Genomic DNA, 20,374 nt, shown 5'->3' on the forward strand with positions numbered 1-20,374 from the left:
CTTTAACTGGATTACTTTCGATTTCAACTTCTGGATTACTCCAATAGCAAATATGCTAATAAAAGACAAAAGAAACTAAATACTAAAAAAATTACTATATTTTGTGCAGGGTCGGAGTAACGGAATACATGGAACAGAAAAAAATGATGTCACATTTTATGTTAGTTTTGCCAGAGATCAAAGCCAGGAGAGAAAACTTACCACGTTTTTTGAGTCATAATTTTATTCATATTTAGTTTATTTTGTCTTTTATTAGCATATTTGGTATTGGAGTAATCCAACGGTAATTGAAAGTAATCCAGTTAAAGTAACCCTACTCAACCCTGGCTGTAACATAGAAAAAAAATGAAAAAAAAGTTAAAGAATAACAAGTAAAAAGTCAAGCGATGTAAATATTTTCCGGATTCATTGTACATAACCTGCATTTATTTTCAATGAAGGGCCTTCATGGTCACCAGACAATCTTCCAATTCTCAAAGTGTTTTTTTCTTTACATCTACAGTATTTGACTATTTGTTTTCACGTATATTTTTATCAAGAAGTAAATGAGAAAATAATGAACAAAGACAAAAAAATCAAGTATTTGTATTTCTGCTCAGAAGCATGGAATTGCAGTTAACGGCAGCCTCATGTGATTTTTCAATATAATTTGACTTCACATGTTTTTTTTTTTTTTCCTTCAATAGGCACCTGAAAGTCATTCTATTGCCACTACCATATACCTGCAAACAAAAAAGGCGAATTACATTTTTGTAGTAACGCAAAAAAAAAAAAAAAGAAATTGCCTCATTTCCGTTTGTGGAAACGCGTCACGCAAAAGTCTCGCGAGAGACAAACATATCTCCGTTATAACCGAACTCATTTCCTTTCCACTAATTGAACTCTCGCGACGCTCCAGTCTCCTCCTTGGCCGTCTTTGATTGAGGTCAGCCGTGACTAAACGCCCGGATGGAAGAATTTTGTTTAACACGCTTTAAGGTAACACTTTGGTACCGTAAATCGTTAGAGGTGTTTTATGGCTAAGATGTTGTGTTTTCCCGTGTCGGATAGCGGTTTTAAAGGGCCAAACAATTACCGGTGAACAAGCTTGGTGAATGCCTGTTGCGTGAGACTGTTAAAGCGCTTGCAGAAATTTCTGCAGTATGCGCCTTTTTGTTTTTATCATTTTCGCTCATTTGCCTCCAGTTTTAGGCTTCTTCACTCTAGCTGTTTGCTAACTTTCTAGCGTAGCATTTTGCCCACTGAATATTTTTTTGGCCCTTTATTTTTCCTTTGAAGTTTTTGCTGGCAAAAGGTCAAGTCGTGTTTCTTCGTATAGCTCTTAATCACAAAACTTCAAAGGGCGGCATGGATCAAAGATTTAAAAAAGGTCTTATATGTTAGCTATCGAACCGAATACGCACGTTTGTATGTGTAGCCTGCATTGTGAACAGAAGTTATGCAACGAGCATGCGATGTCTTTCGTGTCCAAACTTAAACGTGGTTAAATTGTACTTTTGCAGAGACAGCGGCCATGTTCAGTTTTCCTTTGAAGTTTTTGTTGGCAAAAGGTCAAGTCATGTTTCTTTGTATCGCCCTTGATCACAAAGAACTTCAAAGGGCTGCACAGATCAAAGATTCAAAAAAGTCTTATATATCAGCTATCGAACCGAAGACGCACGTTCGTATTTGTAGCCTGCATTGTGAACAGAAGCTTAAATTGTATTTTTGCAGAGGCAGCGGCCATGCTCAGCACATGTGCAAAGATCGTGAAGCCAAATGGCGAAAAACCAGACGAGTTTGAGTCGGGAATATCCCAGGTAAGTCTTTTTGTTTCCTCATATTCGGTATAAGATGTTAATGCGCATGAGACTGGACTGGACACGTTTTCCCTTAATAATCCCATAAAGAAAGCTTTGAGTAATTTTCATTACATATACACGCACACACACTTTAAGACATACTAAGGAATACAATGCCACTATGTTGCTTTTGTATTGGTGGTTGTATAAGTACAAGTGTTAACTCATGAACATTTCTAACCTTGAGGAGGAAAATCCACATAAAAGGGTGACCTAAGTGAATTGTATAGATCTGAGCAGAAAATGTTTTGATGTGGCGAGGAAGATATTGTGAGATTTTCCAGAGGGTATTTGGTGTTTGGGCTAGTAAATTTGACCTCAACTCAGTGAAAGGTTGCACGGGCAGGAGCACTGTATTTGAGTGTGATGCACTGAGAGTACTGTATTTATTTCGATAGTCCTTAATCAGTCTCAAAGGCCTGCAAAGACCACAGGCTATTATGACGCCATCCCCTTATTTAAAGGGTGGCAGAGTCCTCCATCGGGAGATGGAAGGTGGCCCAAGTACTGAACCCTGAGACAAATATTTGAGAATGGAGAAAACGGAGAACATTTTTGATTAATAATGGGGTTGTGCATTATACACAGTATTTCCTCCACACCCTTCTCGCCTTTTTTAAGTCCTGACACGTTTTAATTTCTCAGTGTTGTATTGTAACACATGAAGAGGGGTCTGCAGATAGAATCAAGTGCCTTAAAGGATTATGCTGTTTAAAAAAAAGTGCAATTCACCATGTGTGGGCTAATGGTTCATCCCGATGCAGTGTGGTTGGGCGCATCACCTCATTGGCTGCTGTATGACCCCGGTGTGTATAAGCTGAAAGAAAGCCATCACCATTATTGGCAAGTCCAGGGGCAGTTGCTGATTACAGGACTTGAATGGTGTGACTTTGCCAATGAAGCCATTCTTTTACAGCTCATTCTCAGAGACAATGCGGTGTTGCATTGTATTAAACAAAAAAATGTTTTTTCTTGTACACTCATTTGTCAAAATACCTTTCAATATGCATAATAAGTTGACATGGAACAAATTTCAATGCAATGCTTTTATTAAAGAAAAGGTCAACAAGCTGCAACAAGAGCCATGTGTGTAATTTAAGGAAAGCTAAAACGTGACACAAAATTCAACACTAGAGCATAATGCAGGAGTCAAATATCTATACACATCTTTGGGCATTAGCTATCAGGTCCAAGCTTTGAAAATGTCTGCTACACACCCTGCTTTTAACAATAAAGTTGTCTCTTTGGATATTGATGACCCACCGGTTTCTTCACTCGGTGTTTTGGGGAATAGTATGGATGCTTGGAACCAAATTACAAGTAGCCGATGCTGTACGTTGAGGTACACGGCAGTGGTGGCTGGCCGTATTGTCTCCCCATTTTTTGAAAACATTTGTGCGTTTACAATTCATTCTGACCTTCGGCGGGCATAAGAAGAGTTGAAATTAATTGCTAATAACGTCCAAAAACGAATCCGTATTCGGCTTTGGTGGGTTTGTTGCGAGCATAACATTGAGACCAGCTCTGACTGGAAACTTAAAGGCGTCCCGTGATTTTTCCGGAAATGCGTCGTGTTTCGTGCATGTTGAATGCGTTTGAAGCATTTGGGGGATCTGGACGATTTGTATCTTTTTGAAGGGAAACGTTCTCAAGTTGTAACTTGTGACATCGTCCAGACACGTCTTTGCTTATCAACAGTCTGATGGCTCTAGAACTAGTATTAACCTGTGACTGCATTAGTGGAGAAATGAAAATGACCGTGTGGGTTGTTCTTCAAAATCGTTAAAAAATAAAACACACTTGACATTCCGGGTATTCCTCTTAAAATGTGTTTATAACAAGATTCCTCTAGTATTTCTATTCATTTTGCCACTGATTACTGAGTTCACTCATGGAAGACCGTCTTTACGGATAGGTCATACATTCGAGTGTTAAATACTTGGAGGGAAATTGCAAGACTAGCACAGAAAATCTACCTTTTAAAATTGAAGATTGCAATACTGGTCTGAGAAATCGCAATTAGGCTTTCTCAAATCGAGACATTGAATTGTGCGGCCGCCCATTCTGGCATTCTGACTGACTGCATACACCGGTCTCTTTGTCAAGCCCACCCTTTAAACACACAAAGTCTGCCCCGTAATCACATCTGATGTGTGTTCTCGACCACAATTCTATGTTATTGATGTTTATCAATGTAAACAAAGACCATTCTTTTCACAATCCGCAGAGCAGTGAACCTGGGTAACGGAGGCACGCAGTAGCGAGGGGTCTCTGTACTCCTATTTTGGGTGGACGATTTAGAGACGCCAATGGGAAACTTTTTTTTTTTAATCCTTGGCTAAAATTCCTATGAATTGGGATTACAGTACCCATTTTGAAAGTAATTTCTGTGCAATTTTTCATTTAAATTGTCCTCTCCAGCCACACGCTGAAAGCTGTTCACGATGCCATACTGGAAGACTTGGTGTTCCCCAGCAAGATCGTAGGCAAAATACCCGCATAAAGCTCGACGCAGTCCGGCTCATCAAATTCCAACTGGACAAGGCGCAGCAGAATAACATGGAACACAAAGTACGTACAGTATTTGCAGCATAACTATTGTCAGTGTCTGAAATAACGTGTGCCCGGACTCCCGGGGCGTGCATCTTTTGCGTCGGGCGTACAACTTAAACAACGTCTCCGCCTGGGTGGCCGACAACGTTTTCAAGAGAAGAAAAGTTATTCTACCAAACGTTTGCTTCATTCTGATTTCGAAATCTTTGTTTGGCTTGGAAATTCTGGTTACCGTATTTTCCGCACTATAAGGCGCACCGGGTTATAGGGCGCACCCCGAAAAAATCGTTTTTGGTCCTATTTTAGACGTACATAAGACGCACCGGATTATAAGGCGCTACAATGGCAACGTTGACAAAACAGTCAGATAGTTCAGTCCAACTTATTACCCCCTTAACATTCCCAAAGCTTGCAAATACGTGTCGAGAACACGTGCGGATGCGATGTCCGTACGATGTCACTCAAATACATCGTTCCATCATTCGGAAGGTTAAAGTCTTGGGATTCAAGAAATGCCACACATTCCTTCGTTTCCATTTTCTTTTTCGCTCGCAACTTTACTGTGCATATTACAATAAACACTTGGCATTGAGTTGAATTTAAAAATAGACACTCCATTCCATCCCTTATCTGCACCGCTAACACAGAAACATCGAGTTCAGTCTGAAACAAGATACAGGGATAATATAAAACCCGGAGTAGCTCACCGAAGTCGTTGTGTTCATAATAATGTGCAGCCAATGTCCTCTTATATCCGTGGATGCAGTAAATCCAGGAGAATAACATATTTACGAATACAGAATAGAAAAAAAAGTGCTTTCTGTGTGCCGTCAGCAATGTGCTATACACATTTCGGCCAATTTTGCTGTTTAAGGCAATGCCAGCCTGTAAATGATAAAAAGGATCTGGCCCTTGACCTCTGAATATCTTAAGCCAATAGTGATCGATTCAAATGATTGACACATTGGTTAGCCAATGAAACGCCGGTAAATAAATCCCAGCATACACCGCATACTACTTGGCGTTCGGGGGAAAATCTAGTCGGCGGCTGCAAACTAGTTGGAAAACTTAGTGTTGATCCATAAATAAAGCGCACTGTATTATAAGGCGCATGGTCAGCTTTTGGAAAAAAATAAAAGCTTTTACGTGCGCCTTATAGTGCGGAAAATACGATAGTTTGGCATTTGCATACTCTGCAGCCAATCAGGAGGCTGCAAAGAATAACTTTGTGCTTCCGGACTCTCCCGAGTGTTGTAAGGTCCTGCATCTGCATCTCACTTTTCGAAGTAGACGCACAGAGAACACAAGAAAAATGGAGAAGTGGTTAGGAATCAATCGAAAACCTCAGCCCCAAAAGATACAAAAGAGCCTAACACAATTAATGACGCTACAAAAGGTAAACGTACATTAAAAGCATTGTGGAAAGAGGAGTTCATGTGGCTTGCGGCAGACGAGGCAACGAAAACATTGCATGAATGAAGATGAGTAAATACAGATACATACCAATGGCAGATGTAAAGCAGCGATGTCATATACATGCAATGAATGTTATTGGTAGATTTATTATAAACTTAATTTTAAAGTGCTGTTCTGTTGTATATTCTGATAATCAACCCTTAATACTTTGCGACCGATCTTTTTTGGGGGGGCCTTTTAGTCGTCTTATTGTTTCAAATTGTGAAAGATGGGGCAGGCAACTTTTCAGAGTTGTCTGCCCGGGTGTCCGGTAACTTTTTGTCAGGAGTTTCAGACGCTGCTATTTGACGTGGACATCCAGAGTTCTCTCCTGGCTCTGTCTTGGTGGCGTAAACAGACCTGCCAAGTATTACGCTTTTGCCGTAAGGAGTATGGTTTTCTTGAACCCACTACGGTGTTATGATTGGGTCACAAAAACTGTTTTTTTTTCCCCCCTTAAAAAAAATAAAATCTTAAATATTCCAACGCAAGATGGAGACGAAGTACCATTTCAAACGAAAGGCTATTCGTTGCCAGTTGTCTGCGCATGCGTGAGGTTTATTTCTAGCGGCATTATAAGTCTTAAGTACATGCCGTAATCATGGTAAATGTGGACTCTATACCAAATAAGACCGAAGAACCAGCTGTGCTGGTGAAAAACAAAGCGCACAGCGTGTTTTGTGGAAACGTGGCTCGCGTTTAGGCGCTAACCGGCTACACGGCATCGACGGGCGAGAACATTTTTAAGATTATTGAAAAAGAAATGAACTTTCCTTGGGATAATTTACTGTGTTTTGCTGCCGAAAACGCGCTGTTATGCTTAGAGCCAAGAAAGTAGTCGCGTCCTTCATCACAGAGTAGAAAAATCTCCATTGGCATGCATCGCAAGTAATTGACTAAGCAATTTTTTCAACATTATTATTTCATATGGAAACTGATCAAAATCAATTACATGATTATTCACTCACAAATATGTTGTAGTATCTCAAATAAAGTTTCCAAATTAAACTGAAACGAAAATGATTTGTTTTTTATTGTCTTAAATATTGAAAAAAAATTATGAGGGTTTTCTATGACTTTGTTATATTAAATACATTATTGAGCTTTAAAGAACTTTTAATTTAGGTTTTGCCGATATTTTTTTTGTACTGTATAATCTACTATAACTGCTTTAAAATTCTTTCATTCAATTCATTTGAGAAGTATATATATTTTCTGTTTATTTGGATTGTAACTTGAAATTAGGGTAGGATGGTGGTTCCCTTAGCCTGAACCGTTGAACTGCTGCTCATTGTGACTCAAGTGCCTTCTGCCGGACCAAAGTGCAAAGCAAAGGGGACATTTTGTGCACTTGCTTTGAGTGAACGTGCCGAGTGCTTTATAAAATGCGATGATGCATTTAATTGCCAACGCTTTCACAAACTATTGTATTGATTCCTTTTTGTAGTGCTACTTTTAACGCTTTTCCGTACTTGTGTCTTTCAGCAAGAGCGTGAGGAGCAGAGCCAGCAGGCCATTAGCTGCTTATTTGAAACACGCTCGCAAGGACCACCAGCACATCCTGGCTCGTCGACAAACGATTGAGGAACGCCTGGAGAGACTGAACATTCGGCGTGAGAAAGAGGACCTCGAACAGCGTGAAGCTGAGCTGCAGAAGGTTCGCGAGGCAGAGGAGGAAGTTGACTGAGCTCACACAGCAAATGCTGCAGACCCATGATAGGACGGAGCACGAGCAAGCCAGCATGTCCAAGGCAGAGCGGGAGGATGAACTTATGAAGCGGGTGAATGCCTGAGAGGAGGCGGGCATCCTGGCTGAGAAACAAGTGAAGGATATGAAGGAAACCATCTTTGAGCTGGAAGACCAGGGCGAGCAGCAGAGGGCGGTCAACGTTCACACACGTCAAGCAGTCCTCGACTTGGAAAATATTGTTAAAAAGTTAGAGGAGCAAAAACTTAAAGCGGAACAACAGCTGAAGATTTTCAACCGACAAATGATGGAGCTAACAGGTCTGGAATCCCGGCCCCAAGGTAAAGCCAAACTTCGATTTCAAGGGAGCGCATTTCACTGCGGGACCAGTTGAGGAACTCCTCAACTAAGAGGATGGTTTCCAGCGCCAGCACGTCGAGTCTCTCTACCCTGGCGAAGCAAACACGGGGCTCGGCAAAGTGTCGTGGGGAACAAAAACGTAGACGCGTCTGTTCCAAAAGCGCGCTTGGTGTTTACGTAGGTTTTATATTTGAGTTGATTTTTTCCTCAAAAACATTTTACTTCATAGAAATTAACATGGAAACGATTTTGGAGCAGCAGCGTCGCTATCACGAGGAAAAGGGGAGGCTAATGGATGCTAAAACCAAAGAAGTACTACATAAGAAATCCACGTTGCGGGATCAAATTAATTCCGATCACAGGACAAGAGCGATGTTGGATCGTTATATAGAAGTGAGTGCCAATCTCAGAGATACTTACGAAGACAAAGACCGAATGAGGAGGGATGAGCTGGCTGCCATTTCAAGGCCAAATGAATTTGCAGAATTCTACAACCGACTTAAACAATTAAAGGCGTTTCACCGAAAGCGTCCAAATAAAAATTCCATTCCAATGTCTGCTGAGTTTGAAGAGCTGATGAAAGCCAGAGACAACCCTAGTGATGAAGCTCAAAACCTTGTGGAATTCACGGATGAGGAGAAGGATATGGTCGCTACCTGGACCTCCATGACTGCTATCTGAAGTATATCAATCTGAAGGCCGCTGAGAAAATCGAGTACATCACCTATCTCTCATCCTTTGACCAGCTGTTTAACATTCCCAAGGACGGGAAGAATGCAGAATACAAAAAGTATTTGGAGATGCTGCTGGAATATTTAAAGGACTACACAGATCGTGTCAAACCTCTGTTGGACCAGAACGATTTGTATGAAAAAGTGCTGGTAGACTTAAAGAAAAAGTGGGAGAGGGGAACCTTTCCAGGATGGCCTAAAGAGACGAGTAGTGCTTTGACACATGCTTGAGCTCGCTTGGATTTCTCGGCTTTTTCATCATGGGAGGAGTTGACCTCTCTAGGTTTGGACAGATTAAAGTCTGCTCTTATGGCACTGGGACTTAAATGTGGAGGCACCCTGGAAGAGAGAGCTCAACGACTGTTTGGCACCAAAGGCAAATCTTTAGAATTGTTGGATCCTTCGCTCTTTGCCAAGAATCCATGAGGAACAGCTCAAGAGGGGTAATCATTTGCAAATTACGGAAACTTACAAATACTAATTGTGATCTTATTGGATGTCCACCATTAACAGCGAGTGTACCAGGAGCGCTTGCGCAAACTTGAAGAGCATGAATGGAAGCAGCGCGCTGGCCAAAAGGAAATCAAAGACCGGGAGAGGCCCAGAAGATAAAACCAAGGTTTTTTATTGACTTTTCTCCATGATCTAGTTTAGGGCCTCACACAAATATCTGTTTTATAAAAAGGACTGGGCTAGAAAGTGGAGGGTGGATGGCATAAGCGTACCGAAGGAGAATCGGACTGGCGCTTCCCTTCCCTCCATTCAGGACATTGGCCAGAAGCGCTGCCTATCCCAAACTAAGAACATTATCAGGAACCCCTCTCACCCCCATCATGGACTGTTCATTCTGCTAGTCTCTGGGAAGAGGTACTGCAGTGTGTGGTGCAGGACCACCAGGTTCCGCAATAGTCTTGCATCCCCCACAGTACCAGGCCAAAGTGACCCGTACCGCTTCAAGAAGAGGACAGAGCTTTTTATTGCTGCTGAGGGCATCCATACAGGACAGTTCATCTACTGTGGCAAGAAGGCTCAGCTGAATATCGGCAACGTCCTACCCGTTGGCACTATGCCCGAGGGTACCATCGTCTGCTGCCTGGAGGAAGGCTTCCCAGGCTATGACACTAGGCTAGGCTCCGTACGGCAACCTAGCTGAATACGAAAGGTCCTTTGCAATCTGTCCAGGTTTTTGGGCGCAAAAAAACTGCCACTGCAGTCGCCCACTGTAAGAGAGGCAATGGACTGATCAAAGTGAATGGCAGACCCCTGGAAATGGTGGAGCCTTCCACACTCCAATACAAACTTTTGGAGCCTGTGTTGCTGCTGGGCAAGGAGCGTTTTGCTGGAGTCGACATCAGAGTCCGCGTGAAGGGAGGTGGACATGTGGCCCAAATTTATGCTATCAGTCAGGCCATCTCCAAATCGCTTGTGGCATACTATCAGAAGTATGTGGATGAAGCCTCCAAGGAGATCAAGTACATCCTGATCCAGTACGACAAGACCCTCTTGGTTGCCGACCCGCGTCGCTGCGAGTCCAAAAACCGGACCCGGACCTGGACCCGGAGCTGGCGCACGCTACCAGAACTCCTACCGTTAAAGACCATATACATTTTGCTAGTAATAAAAGGTGTGAAACCAACAAAATACACATATAGCAATGAATTCAATGCTGAGATCCATCGCAAGCACATTCTGGGCATCAACGTGTCAGAGTACATGAGCATGCTGATGGAAGACGGCCATCATCAAGTCGATGAGGAGACCAACAAGCAGTTCTCGCGCTTCATCAAGAACAGCGTGACCGCAGATTCGATAGAGATGTACAAAAAAGCTCACGCCTCCATTCGTGAGAACCTGGTCCATGAAAAGAAGCCATCCAAGGAGGTCAAGAAGAAGAGGTGGAACCGTGCCAAGCTATCTCTGGCCCAAAGGAAAGATCGTGTCGCCCAGAAAAAAGCAAGCAGAAAAGGTAATGTTGTGACTCATTCAATTGCAGGTAAATTGTACCCGTTTTTAAACTTCATGTTTTTTCTTTTTAGCCAAGATGGCAGAGGGTGACGCGAAGAAAGCCGGAGCGGGCGCCAAGAAGGATAAAGGTGCCAAGAAACCTCGCCGGCCACACATAAGCCGCAACCCCAGGTTGGCCCGGGGAATCGAACGCTACTCGCGTTCGGCCATGTATGGTCACCGTGCGCTGTACAAGAGTAAGACTAATCTCACAGAGACAAAGGTGGAGATCAAGCTGAAGGTCAAAGTAAAGCCGAAGACTACAGTCGTCAAAACTGTTGGTGGAGACAAGAATGGAGGTTCTCGTGTTGTCAAGCTGCGAAAGATGCCCCGTTACTACCCCACAGAGGACGTCCCCCGCAAGCTGAAGAGCCACGGCAAGAAACCGTTCTGCCAGCACAGGAGGATACTGCGCAAAAGTATCACGCCCGGCACTGTGCTTATCCTGCTCAAAGGACGCCACCGTGGGAAGCGCGTTGTTTTCCTGAAGCAGTTGTCAAGTGGTCTCCTGCTAGTCACTGGCCCCCTCGCCTTGAACAGAGTGCCCCTACGTAGGGCCCACCAAAAGTTTGTCATTGCCACCAGCACCAAAGTGGACATCACCACGATGAAGCTCCCCAAAACCCTCAACGATGTCTACTTCAAGAAGAGGCTGAGGAGACCTCGCCACCAAGAGGGGGAGATCTTTGACACGGAGAAGAAGTACCAGGTGACTGAGCAGAGGCAGGAGGACCAGAGAGCGGTGGACTCCCAGCTCCTGCAGCTCATCAAGAAAGTTCCTCAGATGAAAGGTTACCTGCGTGGGAGCTTCTTCCTGACTAATGATGTATATCCCCACAAGCTCCGGACTTCAGCTTGCCAGCCTGAGGAAAGCTGATGAATGGTTCCACCTCCCTCCCAACTATCACAGGAGAGTACTACTCCAAAAGCCAATCCTTAACGCCTCAAGAGAGAAGATTGGCGTAATTCCACAGCCCCCAATTTACCCTCTCTCAACCTCACGCCAGTGAATTCGGAGTCTGTACATAACCTTAATATTCCGTGGCTTTTGGCGCCCCCACCACCCATCCAGTACACCCCTGACCCGAAGTCCACATCCGCTGCCCAACAACTTGCCAATGCAGAGGAAACACTTGCGGATATGGGCCCAACTGACTTGTATATTTTCACCGATGGTTCCACCCTCAACGGTATGGAGAATGGAGGATCCGCTGTGGTCATCTTTAAAGGCAACACACTAATCCACTACCGACTGGGGTAGTGTGAGGAGGGTGACGAGGACAGTAGAGAAATTTCCTTTTATGCCATTTTCCTTCCTAGTAGGGAGATGGGCAGCCATGGCCCCCAGCCAAAATGGAATGATCCTGAACCCCCATTTTCATAAATACTGGCAGAAAAGAGTTCGCACTTGGTTCAACCAGCCAGCGAGGAAACTCCGAAGGCTAAAGGCTCGCCAGACTAAGGCTCGTCGCATTGCTCCGCGACCCGTCGCCGGAACACTGAGGCCACAGGTCAGATGTCCGACCATCAGATACCACACTAGGGTCCGTGCTGGACGTGGTTTCACACTGGAGGAACTCAAGCCTGCTGGCATCCACAAAAAGACCGCCCGCACCATCGGGATCGCAGTGGACCCCCGTCGTCGCAACAGGTCCACAGAGTCTCTTCAGGCAAATGTGCAGAGGCTGAAGGAGTATCGATCCAAACTGATCCTCTTCCCCAGGAAAGCATCTGCCCCTAAGAAGGGAGACAGCACTGAGGAGGACCTGAAGATGGCCTCTCAGCTCAAAGGAAAAGTGATGCCCATTAAAACTGCACAACAAGGAGAGGGCCCGAGTCATCACAGAAGCTGAAAAGAACTTCAAGGCTTTTGCCAGCTTGCGCATGGCCCGTGCTCACGCCTGTCTCTTTGGTATCCGTGCCAAGAAAGCTAAAGAGGCTGCTGAGCGGGATCTTGATAAGAAAAAGTAAAAGTTGCTACTCCAAAACTTTGCAAAATAAAGTGTTCAAGTGTTCAAAATAATCGGGACTTCGCTTCCCTCCATTCAGGACATTGGCCAGAAGCGCTGCCTATCCCAAGCTAAGAACATTATCAGGAACCCCTCTCACCCCCATCATGGACTGTTCACTCTGCTAGTCTCTGGGAAGAGGTACTGCAGTGTGCGGTGCAGGACCACCAGGTTCCGCAATAGTCTTGCATCCCCCACAGTACCAGGCCAAAGTGACCCGTACCGCTTCAAGAAGAGGACAGAGCTTTTTATTGCTGCTGAGGGCATCCATACAGGACAGTTCATTTTTCATCATTCACTTTTTGACTTCCGCCTCAGCAGGCAGATAATATGGCCCCAAACAAGAAAGGTGAAAAGAAAAAAGGCCGTTCAGCCATCAACGAGGTGGTGACCAGGGAGTACACCATCAACATCCACAAACGTATCCATGGCATGGGTTTTAAGAAAAGGGCTCCCCGCGCCATCAAAGAAATCCGCAAGTTTGCCGTGAAGGAGATGGGTACCCCTGATGTCCGAATCGACACTCGTCTTAACAAGGCCGTGTGGAGCAAGGGGATCGGGAGCGTTCCTTACCGACTACGCGTCCGCCTGTCGAGAAAACGTAACGAGGACGAGGATTCCCCCAACAAACTGTACACGCTGGTCACATACGTGCCGGTCACGACATGCAAAGGTCTGCAGACCGTCAACGTTGATGAAAACTAAACGTGTGTGAGACCCGTAAACATCAATAAAAAGTTAATGACCTTTGTTTTCTCTCTTGTAAAGGCTCAGCTGAATATCGGCAACGTCCTACCCGTTGGCACTATGCCTGAGGGTACCATCGTCTGCTGCCTGGAGGAAGGCTTCCCAGGCTATGACACTAGGCTAGGCTCCGTACGGCAACCTAGCTGAATACGAAAGGTCCTTTGCAATCTGTCCAGGTTTTTGGGCGCAAAAAAACTGCCACTGCAGTCGCCCACTGTAAGAGAGGCAATGGACTGATCAAAGTGAATGGCAGACCCCTGGAAATGGTGGAGCCTTCCACACTCCAATACAAACTTTTGGAGCCTGTGTTGCTGCTGGGCAAGGAGCGTTTTGCTGGAGTCGACACCAGAGTCCGCGTGAAGGGAGGTGGACATGTGGCCCAAATTAATGCTATCCGTCAGGCCATCTCCAAATCGCTTGTGGCATACTATCAGAAGTATGTGGATGAAGCCTCCAAGGAGATCAAGGACATCCTGATCCAGTACGACAAGACCCTCTTGGTTGCCGACCCGCGTCGCTGCGAGTCCAAAAACCGGACCTGGACCCGGAGCTCGCGCACGCTACCAGAAGTCCTACCGTTAAAGACCATATACATTTTGCTAGTAATAAAAGGTGTGAAACCAACAAAAAACACAGAAAGCAATGAATTCAATGCTGAGATCCATCGCAAGCACATTCTGGGCATCAACGTGTCAGAGTACATGAGTATGCTGATGGAAGACGGCCATCATCAAGACGATGAGGAGACCAAAAAGCAGTTCTCGCGCTTCATCAAGAACAGCGTGACCGCAGATTCGATAGAGATGTACAAAAAAGCTCACGCCTCCATTCGTGAGAACCTGGTCCATGAAAAGAAGCCATCCAAGGAGGTCAAGAAGAAGAGGTGGAACCGTGCCAAGCTATCTCTGGCCCAAAGGAAAGATCGTGTCGCCCAGAAAAAAGCCGGCAGAAAAGGTAATGTTGTGACTCATTCAATTGCAGGTAAATTGTACCCGTTTTTAAACTTAATGTTTTTTCTTTTTAGCCAAGATGGCAGAGGGTGACGCGAAGAAAGCCGGAGCGGGCGCCAAGAAGGATGAATGTGCCAAGAAACCTCGCCGGCCACACATAAGCCGCAACCCCAGGTTGGCCCGGGGAATCGAACGCTACTCGCGTTCGGCCATGTATGGTCGCCGTGCGCTGTACAAGAGGAAGACTAAGCTCACAGAGACAAAGGTGGAGATCAAGCTGAAGGTCAAAGTAAAGCCCAAGACTACAGTCGTCAAAACTGTTGGTGGAGACAAGAATGGAGGTTCTCGTGTTGTCAAGCTGCGAAAGATGCCCCGTCACTACCCCACAGGGGACGTCCCCCGCAAGCTGAAGAGCCACGGCAAGAAACCGTTCTGCCAGCACAGGAGGATACTGCGCAAAAGCATCACGCCCGGCACTGTGCTTATCCTGCTCAAAGGACGCCACCGTGGGAAGCGCGTTGTTTTCCTGAAGCAGTTGTCAAGTGGTCTCCTGCTAGTCACTGGCCCCCTCGCCTTGAACAGAGTCCCCCTACGTAGGGCCCACCAAAAGTTTGTCATTGCCACCAGCACCAAAGTGGACATCACCACGATGAAGCTCCCCAAAACCCTCAACGATGTCTACTTCAAGAAGAAGAGGCTGAGGAGACCTCGCCACCAAGAGGGGGAGATCTTTGACACTGAGAAGAAGTACCAGGTGACTGAGCAGAGGAAGGAGGACCAGAGAGCGGTGGAGTCCCAGCTCAGCTGAATATCTGCAACGTTCTACCCGTTGGCACTATGCCCGAGGGTACCATCGTCTGCTGCCTGGAGGAAGGCTTCCCAGGGGTGAGGTATGATACGTGACTGTTTCATCACCCCAAGTTAGCAGTTAGAGATTGCGAGAAAAATCTGCAAAAAGAAGCGCAGCGCATTAGATCTATAACACACAACGTGGTTTAGCTAACAAATTGATCAACTCCTACCATTGGTCGATAGGTTCGCTGATAACCAACCAGCGGAGCTTTTGTTAGGATTATTGGCTTTCTCAAACATGGCGCTCCTTCCGTTCTTTTCAAACGGTGAAATGAGTGTTTGAAAAAGTAAATATGTAAATACTAAGAAAAGAAGACGAGGCTTTTGTCTCAAGATTGATAGAGGAATAAAGAATAAATTTAAGTGGTCATGGCTGGAGAAGACTGCACAGTAAACGTTAAAATCGGCGCAAAGATCGAGGAAGTTACAGAAACTTTGAGCCAGTTCATCGCAAAGTGTGATGTTCCAGGGAAAGCAAAGTGTCTATACTGTGTCGATCTGATCAATTATGGTACGCGAGGTTGTGTGGCACTGATCGATCATGCTAAAATGAACAAGCACAAAGCAAAAATAGCTTGCCGGCGATCAAATTATGCACTCGGATCCGTATTTAAAATCGGCAGTGAAACTAACAGTAACACCACCGGTTCAACATTATTGGCCGTTCCAAATCCTTCCACTTAAAATACGAGCAGCAGTCAACCACTGGTTCCCCTGTGTGAAGGATAATCCCAATCTGAGGTATTTATAAATCTATTAATGAAATGATTTTATCTTTTGTGTTTATACAATATTTAGAACAGGATTAACAAAATTTGACATGTATTTTCTTTAAGCATGTTCAGTTTGTGCATTCTATTTTCAAAATCATGATAAATGGTTATTAATGTCTATATATTTTTGATTAGTAGCTAAATACAAGGTCCATCTTACTCATCAAAACACAACAATGGTGATGGTTGTAACATTGTAATCCCCCAATTGTTTTAAACATCTTAAAACTGAAAAAAATACATGGTTTCTGTTGTTGTTGGATTTAATTCATTCTAGTGCAATTTTCACATAGCAAATAAGATAAATGCTGTTGGCTTCAGGGGGGACTGCGGCCCCTGGACCCTGGCTATTACAGCTGAAAATGAAAATCTGTATTCTGATCCCTGATTAATGCATGCGACAAAATGAGTTTGTATTCTGTTATTGTCTGAAACTCATGACAAGAAGTTTGCGGACAAGTGACACCAGGGACAAGGAAAACTTTTTGTCTAAAATAACTGCTGCTCGTAGCTTCATTTATGAAGTATGATTGTGTAAGCCTCGTATTCATTATTAGTATAATATGTTTAGCAGCGTTTTTATGTATCGTTTGATTTTTGTAGGAGAAACTGTGAAGGCCTTCCAGGAGCGCTTGGTAGAGGAAAGGATGACTTGTCTGGAGGAACGAAAGCGGCAGCGTAAAGGAGACTGGAGTAAATTTTTCTACCTCCAGAAAGCGGAAGAACAGCGGATCGATGAGGAACGGCTCAAGAGACGTAATCATTTGCAAATTACGGAAATTTACAAATACTAATTGTGATGTTATTGGATGTCTACCATTGTTTATAATTTACTCAAATCATTGCAGTTTACCACTTTTGGAAGGAATTACTTGTCAATCTTTTTAATTTTTTTTTTTTTTTTTTATGAGGAGCGCGAGGAAGAGCGAGTGTACCAGGAGTGCTTGCGCAAACTTGAAGAGCATGAATGGAAGCAACGCGCTGGCCAGAAGGAAATCAAAGACCGGGAGAGGCCCAGAAGATAAAACCAAGGTTTTATATTGACTTTTCTCCATGATCTAGTTTAGGGCCTCACACAAATATCTGTTTTATAAAAAGGACTGGGCTAGAAAGTGGAGGGTGGATGGCATAAGCGTACCGAAGGAGAATCGGACTGGCGCCGTTCTGCGCCGGACATCGGTTGTGGGAGTCTGAGCTTGTCTAAGGTTTGTTTTGTCCCCAGGGAATGGAGGAAAGAGGGTCGTGATGAAGATAAGGAGGAAAATGACACACCTCGGCATGGCGAGGGTCCGAGGTCGTCGTCTCATTGAAAGACGGATGAGGTTACTGTCCTCTGCATTACATTCCCCTGAATCTGGTTGAAAATCGACTTTCAGACCATGATGAGGCAAAGTAAGCGTCTTTTCTAATGGTTTGTGTAGAGACCGCTGCTTCCATTTCATGGCACAGCGTTTCACCACTCTCTGAATATGCAGACTTTTCCTGAGACTGATAGAAGAAAATCCTGAGGAGTCGAGTACAGCTTTTACATGTTGGAATCGCTCGACGTGAATTAACATCTCCCGCCTCCGAATTTGCAGCTCCTTCAAAAGTTCCTCAATCTGTTCCTTCAGCTCTTTCCTGTACTGAAAGATGTCATTGAATTACATTGGTTCGTCTTTTCCAGTTGTCTGGAGCCAACCCTGCATCACATCATTCACTTTTCGCAATTGCGCGAGATGCTCCTAATCCTCCCTCCATCATCCTTCCATCCTTTTGAACAACGCTTGTCAAAAAGTGAACATGGACTCTGCTACCAAGATGGCCTTGGTTATCCCTGAGAAGTTCCAGCACATTCTTCGTGTTTTGAACACCAACACCGATGGTAGGAGAAAGATTGCCTTTGCGATTACTGCCATTAAGGGAGTGGGCAGACGCTACGCCCATGTGGTCCTGAGGAAGGCAGACATTGACCTCAACAAGAGGGCTGGTGAGCTGACTGAGGAAGAGGTGGAACGGGTGGTGACCATAATGCAGAATCCTTGTCAATACAAAATCCCAGACTGGTTTCTTAACAGGCAGAAGGATGTTAAGGATGGAAAATTTAGTCAGGTATTGGCTAACGGTCTGGACAAAAAGTTGAGGGAAGACTTGGAGAGGCTGAAGATCAGAGCTCATCGCGGACTCAGACACTTTTGGGGCCTGCGTGTGCGTGGACAGCACACAAAGACCACTGGTCGTCGTGGTCGCACTGTGGGAGTGTCATCGTTAATCCCGCAGATTCGATTGAGATGTTCAAAAAAGCTCACGCCTCCATTCGTGAGAACCTGGTCCATGAAAAGAAGCCATCCAAGGAGGTCAAGAAGAAGAGGTGGAACCGTGCCAAGCTATCTCTGGCCCAAAGGAAAGATCGTGTCGCCCAGAAAAAAGCCAGCAGAAAAGGTAATGTTGTGACTCATTCAATTGCAGGTAAATTGTACCCGTTTTTAAACTTAATGTTTTTTCTTTTTAGCCAAGATGGCAGAGGGTGACGTGAAGAAAGACCCGAAGAAAGCCGTAGCGGGTGCCAAGAAGGATGAAGGTGCCAAGAAACCTCGCCGGCCACACATAAGCCGCAACCCCAGGTTGGCCCGGGGAATCGAACGCTACTCGCGTTCGGCCATGTATGGTCGCCCTGCGCTGTACAAGAGGAAGACTAAGCTCACAGAGACAAAGGCGGAGATCAAGCTGAAGGTCAAAGTGTGAGCGCCAAAACTGTTGGTGGAGACAAGAATGGAGGTTCTCGTGTTGTCAAGCTGCGAAAGATGCCCCGTTACTACCCCACAGAGGATGTCCCCCGCAAGCTGAAGAGCCACGGCAAGAAAACGTTCTGCCAGCACAGGAGAAAACTGTGCAAAAGCATCACGCCCGGCACTGTGCTTGTCCTGCTCAAAGGACGCCACCGTGGGAAGCGCGTTGTTTTGCTGAAGCAGTAGTCAAGTCACTGGCCCCCTCGCCTTGAACAGAGTGCCCCTACGTAGGGCCCACCAAAAGTTTGTCATTGCCACCAGCACCAAAGTGGACATCACCACGATGAAGCTCCCCAAAACACTCAACGATGTCTACTTCAAGAAGAGGCTGAGGAGACCTCGCCACCAAGAGGGGGAGATCTTTGACACGGAGAAGTACCAGGTGACTGAGCAGAGGAAGGAGGACCAGAGAGCGGTGGACTTCCAGCTCATCAAGAAAGTTCCTCAGATGAAAGGTTACCTGCGTGGGAGCTTTTTCCTGACTAATGGTGTATATCCCCACAAGCTGGTTTTCTAAGCTTTCAATAAAAAGGTTCATCAATAATGTTTTATTTCTATTTTCTCATATATGTTAAAGGATGATGTTGGTTAAAATTCAGACCAAAGAAAAATATGTTGAATTGATTGTAAACGTTAAAGAATTTGTTCCCCCAATACCAGCTGTAATTAATGCACGCGACAAAATGAGTTTGTATTCTGTTGGTGTCTGAAACTCATGACAAGTAGTTAGCGGACAAGTTGCCTGCCCCATTTTTCTCAACTTGAAACACAGTAGTACTAATTGCAAAAAAAAAAACCCGTTGTTGCAAAGTATTAAGGATTGATAATCAGAATAAATAGAATAACAACACTTTAACATTAAGTTGAAGCATGTTATTTGGTGCAGGCTTTTGATTGGCTGCCGAGTATGCAAATTGCTAAAGAACAAATTCCAAACCGAACGAAGATTTTGAAACCGGTATAAAGCAAAGGTTTTCTTGAAAAAGTTGTAAGCCACCCGGGCGTAGATGTTTTGCAAGTTGTACGCCCGACGTCAAAGATTCAAGCTCCGGGCCAACGTTGTTTCTGACGCTGGTTCTGTTCAAGAACGCTGTGTAGTTATTGCTCATGTTGAGACTTGACTGGTATCTAAAAAATTGGCAAGTTGGGGAGATGTTTCTGTGGACTGAACTACTTGTGTGGAACATTAAATAGTCTTTGCATCTTGTTATGCAAAAACCCGAGACTGATGCCAAATATTTGGACTATAATTAAATTAAATATTAATATTATTTAATATTTGTACTGTATTATCATTTGTTGACTGTGTCGAGCCGGAAAACATGGAAAGTATCCAGAAGGTCATGGCATGCAGCACCTCTCCACAGGATCAACTTTGATAAATAATCACCCTGGCTACTTTGGCAGCATCCCGGTGATCGTGGAAATGCCTGTGGCATGCATCACCACAGGATAAACAATTGTGAATTTTCCTACGGGGATGAATAAAGTATCCATCTATAAACTTCGATAAATATCACCCTGGCTACTTGGGCAAGGTTTGTGGTATGAGACATTACCATCTGAAGAGAAACACCACCTACTATATACCCTGGCTACTTTGGCAAGGTTGGTGGTATGAGACGATACCATCTGAAGAGAAAC

At 44.7% G+C, this 20,374-nt stretch overlaps 3 protein-coding genes and 7 pseudogenes across 6 annotated transcripts; all 10 read left to right on the plus strand.

The window, feature by feature from the left end:
* Positions 1-899: 899 nt before the first annotated feature.
* On the plus strand, positions 900-7,848 carry LOC148369161 (uncharacterized). 2 transcript variants are annotated; one of them, XM_088331096.1, is made up of 4 exons: positions 900-978; positions 1,714-1,799; positions 4,263-4,412; positions 7,335-7,848. In XM_088331096.1, the coding sequence occupies exons 2-4, from the start codon at positions 1,725-1,727 to the stop codon at positions 7,431-7,433; spliced, it is 324 nt and encodes a 107-aa protein (XP_088187222.1). In that variant the 5' UTR covers positions 900-978; positions 1,714-1,724; the 3' UTR covers positions 7,434-7,848. The 2 variants fall into 2 exon arrangements, with proteins under 2 accessions (XP_088187222.1, XP_088187221.1); XM_088331095.1 differs by lacking the exon at positions 900-978 and having other exon boundaries at positions 1,046-1,799.
* Positions 7,630-9,426, plus strand: LOC148369162 (splicing factor 3A subunit 3 pseudogene; annotated as a pseudogene).
* Positions 9,427-9,759: 333 nt separating this feature from the next.
* Positions 9,760-10,236, plus strand: LOC148369163 (small ribosomal subunit protein uS9 pseudogene; annotated as a pseudogene).
* A 147-nt stretch (positions 10,237-10,383) lies between these two features.
* LOC148369164 (large ribosomal subunit protein eL6-like) lies at positions 10,384-11,523 on the plus strand. Its single transcript, XM_088331076.1, has 2 exons — positions 10,384-10,593; positions 10,664-11,523. The coding sequence occupies exons 1-2, from the start codon at positions 10,443-10,445 to the stop codon at positions 11,506-11,508; spliced, it is 996 nt and encodes a 331-aa protein (XP_088187202.1). The 5' UTR covers positions 10,384-10,442; the 3' UTR covers positions 11,509-11,523.
* Positions 11,524-11,934: 411 nt separating this feature from the next.
* LOC148369165 (large ribosomal subunit protein eL13 pseudogene) lies at positions 11,935-12,752 on the plus strand (annotated as a pseudogene).
* A 61-nt stretch (positions 12,753-12,813) lies between these two features.
* On the plus strand, positions 12,814-13,545 carry LOC148369166 (large ribosomal subunit protein eL31-like). 2 transcript variants are annotated; one of them, XM_088331092.1, is made up of 2 exons: positions 12,814-13,313; positions 13,409-13,545. In XM_088331092.1, the coding sequence occupies exons 1-2, from the start codon at positions 12,971-12,973 to the stop codon at positions 13,453-13,455; spliced, it is 390 nt and encodes a 129-aa protein (XP_088187218.1). In that variant the 5' UTR covers positions 12,814-12,970; the 3' UTR covers positions 13,456-13,545. The 2 variants fall into 2 exon arrangements, with proteins under 2 accessions (XP_088187218.1, XP_088187220.1); XM_088331094.1 differs by lacking the exon at positions 13,409-13,545 and having other exon boundaries at positions 12,814-13,390.
* Positions 13,546-13,637: 92 nt separating this feature from the next.
* On the plus strand, positions 13,638-14,117 carry LOC148369167 (small ribosomal subunit protein uS9 pseudogene; annotated as a pseudogene).
* Positions 14,089-15,145, plus strand: LOC148369168 (large ribosomal subunit protein eL6 pseudogene; annotated as a pseudogene).
* Positions 15,146-17,744: 2,599 nt separating this feature from the next.
* On the plus strand, positions 17,745-18,231 carry LOC148369169 (small ribosomal subunit protein uS13 pseudogene; annotated as a pseudogene).
* Positions 18,085-19,953, plus strand: LOC148369170 (large ribosomal subunit protein eL6-like; annotated as a pseudogene). Its single transcript, XR_015849975.1, has 2 exons — positions 18,085-18,383; positions 18,454-19,953. The product of XR_015849975.1 is annotated as a large ribosomal subunit protein eL6-like (transcript).
* The last annotated feature ends 421 nt before the right edge of the window (positions 19,954-20,374 follow it).

This window comes from Urocampus carinirostris, chromosome 3, assembly GCF_059441175.1.
Source record: "Urocampus carinirostris isolate Australia breed hairy pipefish chromosome 3, RoL_Ucar_1.0, whole genome shotgun sequence".
NCBI classification, from domain to species: Eukaryota; Metazoa; Chordata; class Actinopteri; order Syngnathiformes; family Syngnathidae; genus Urocampus; species Urocampus carinirostris.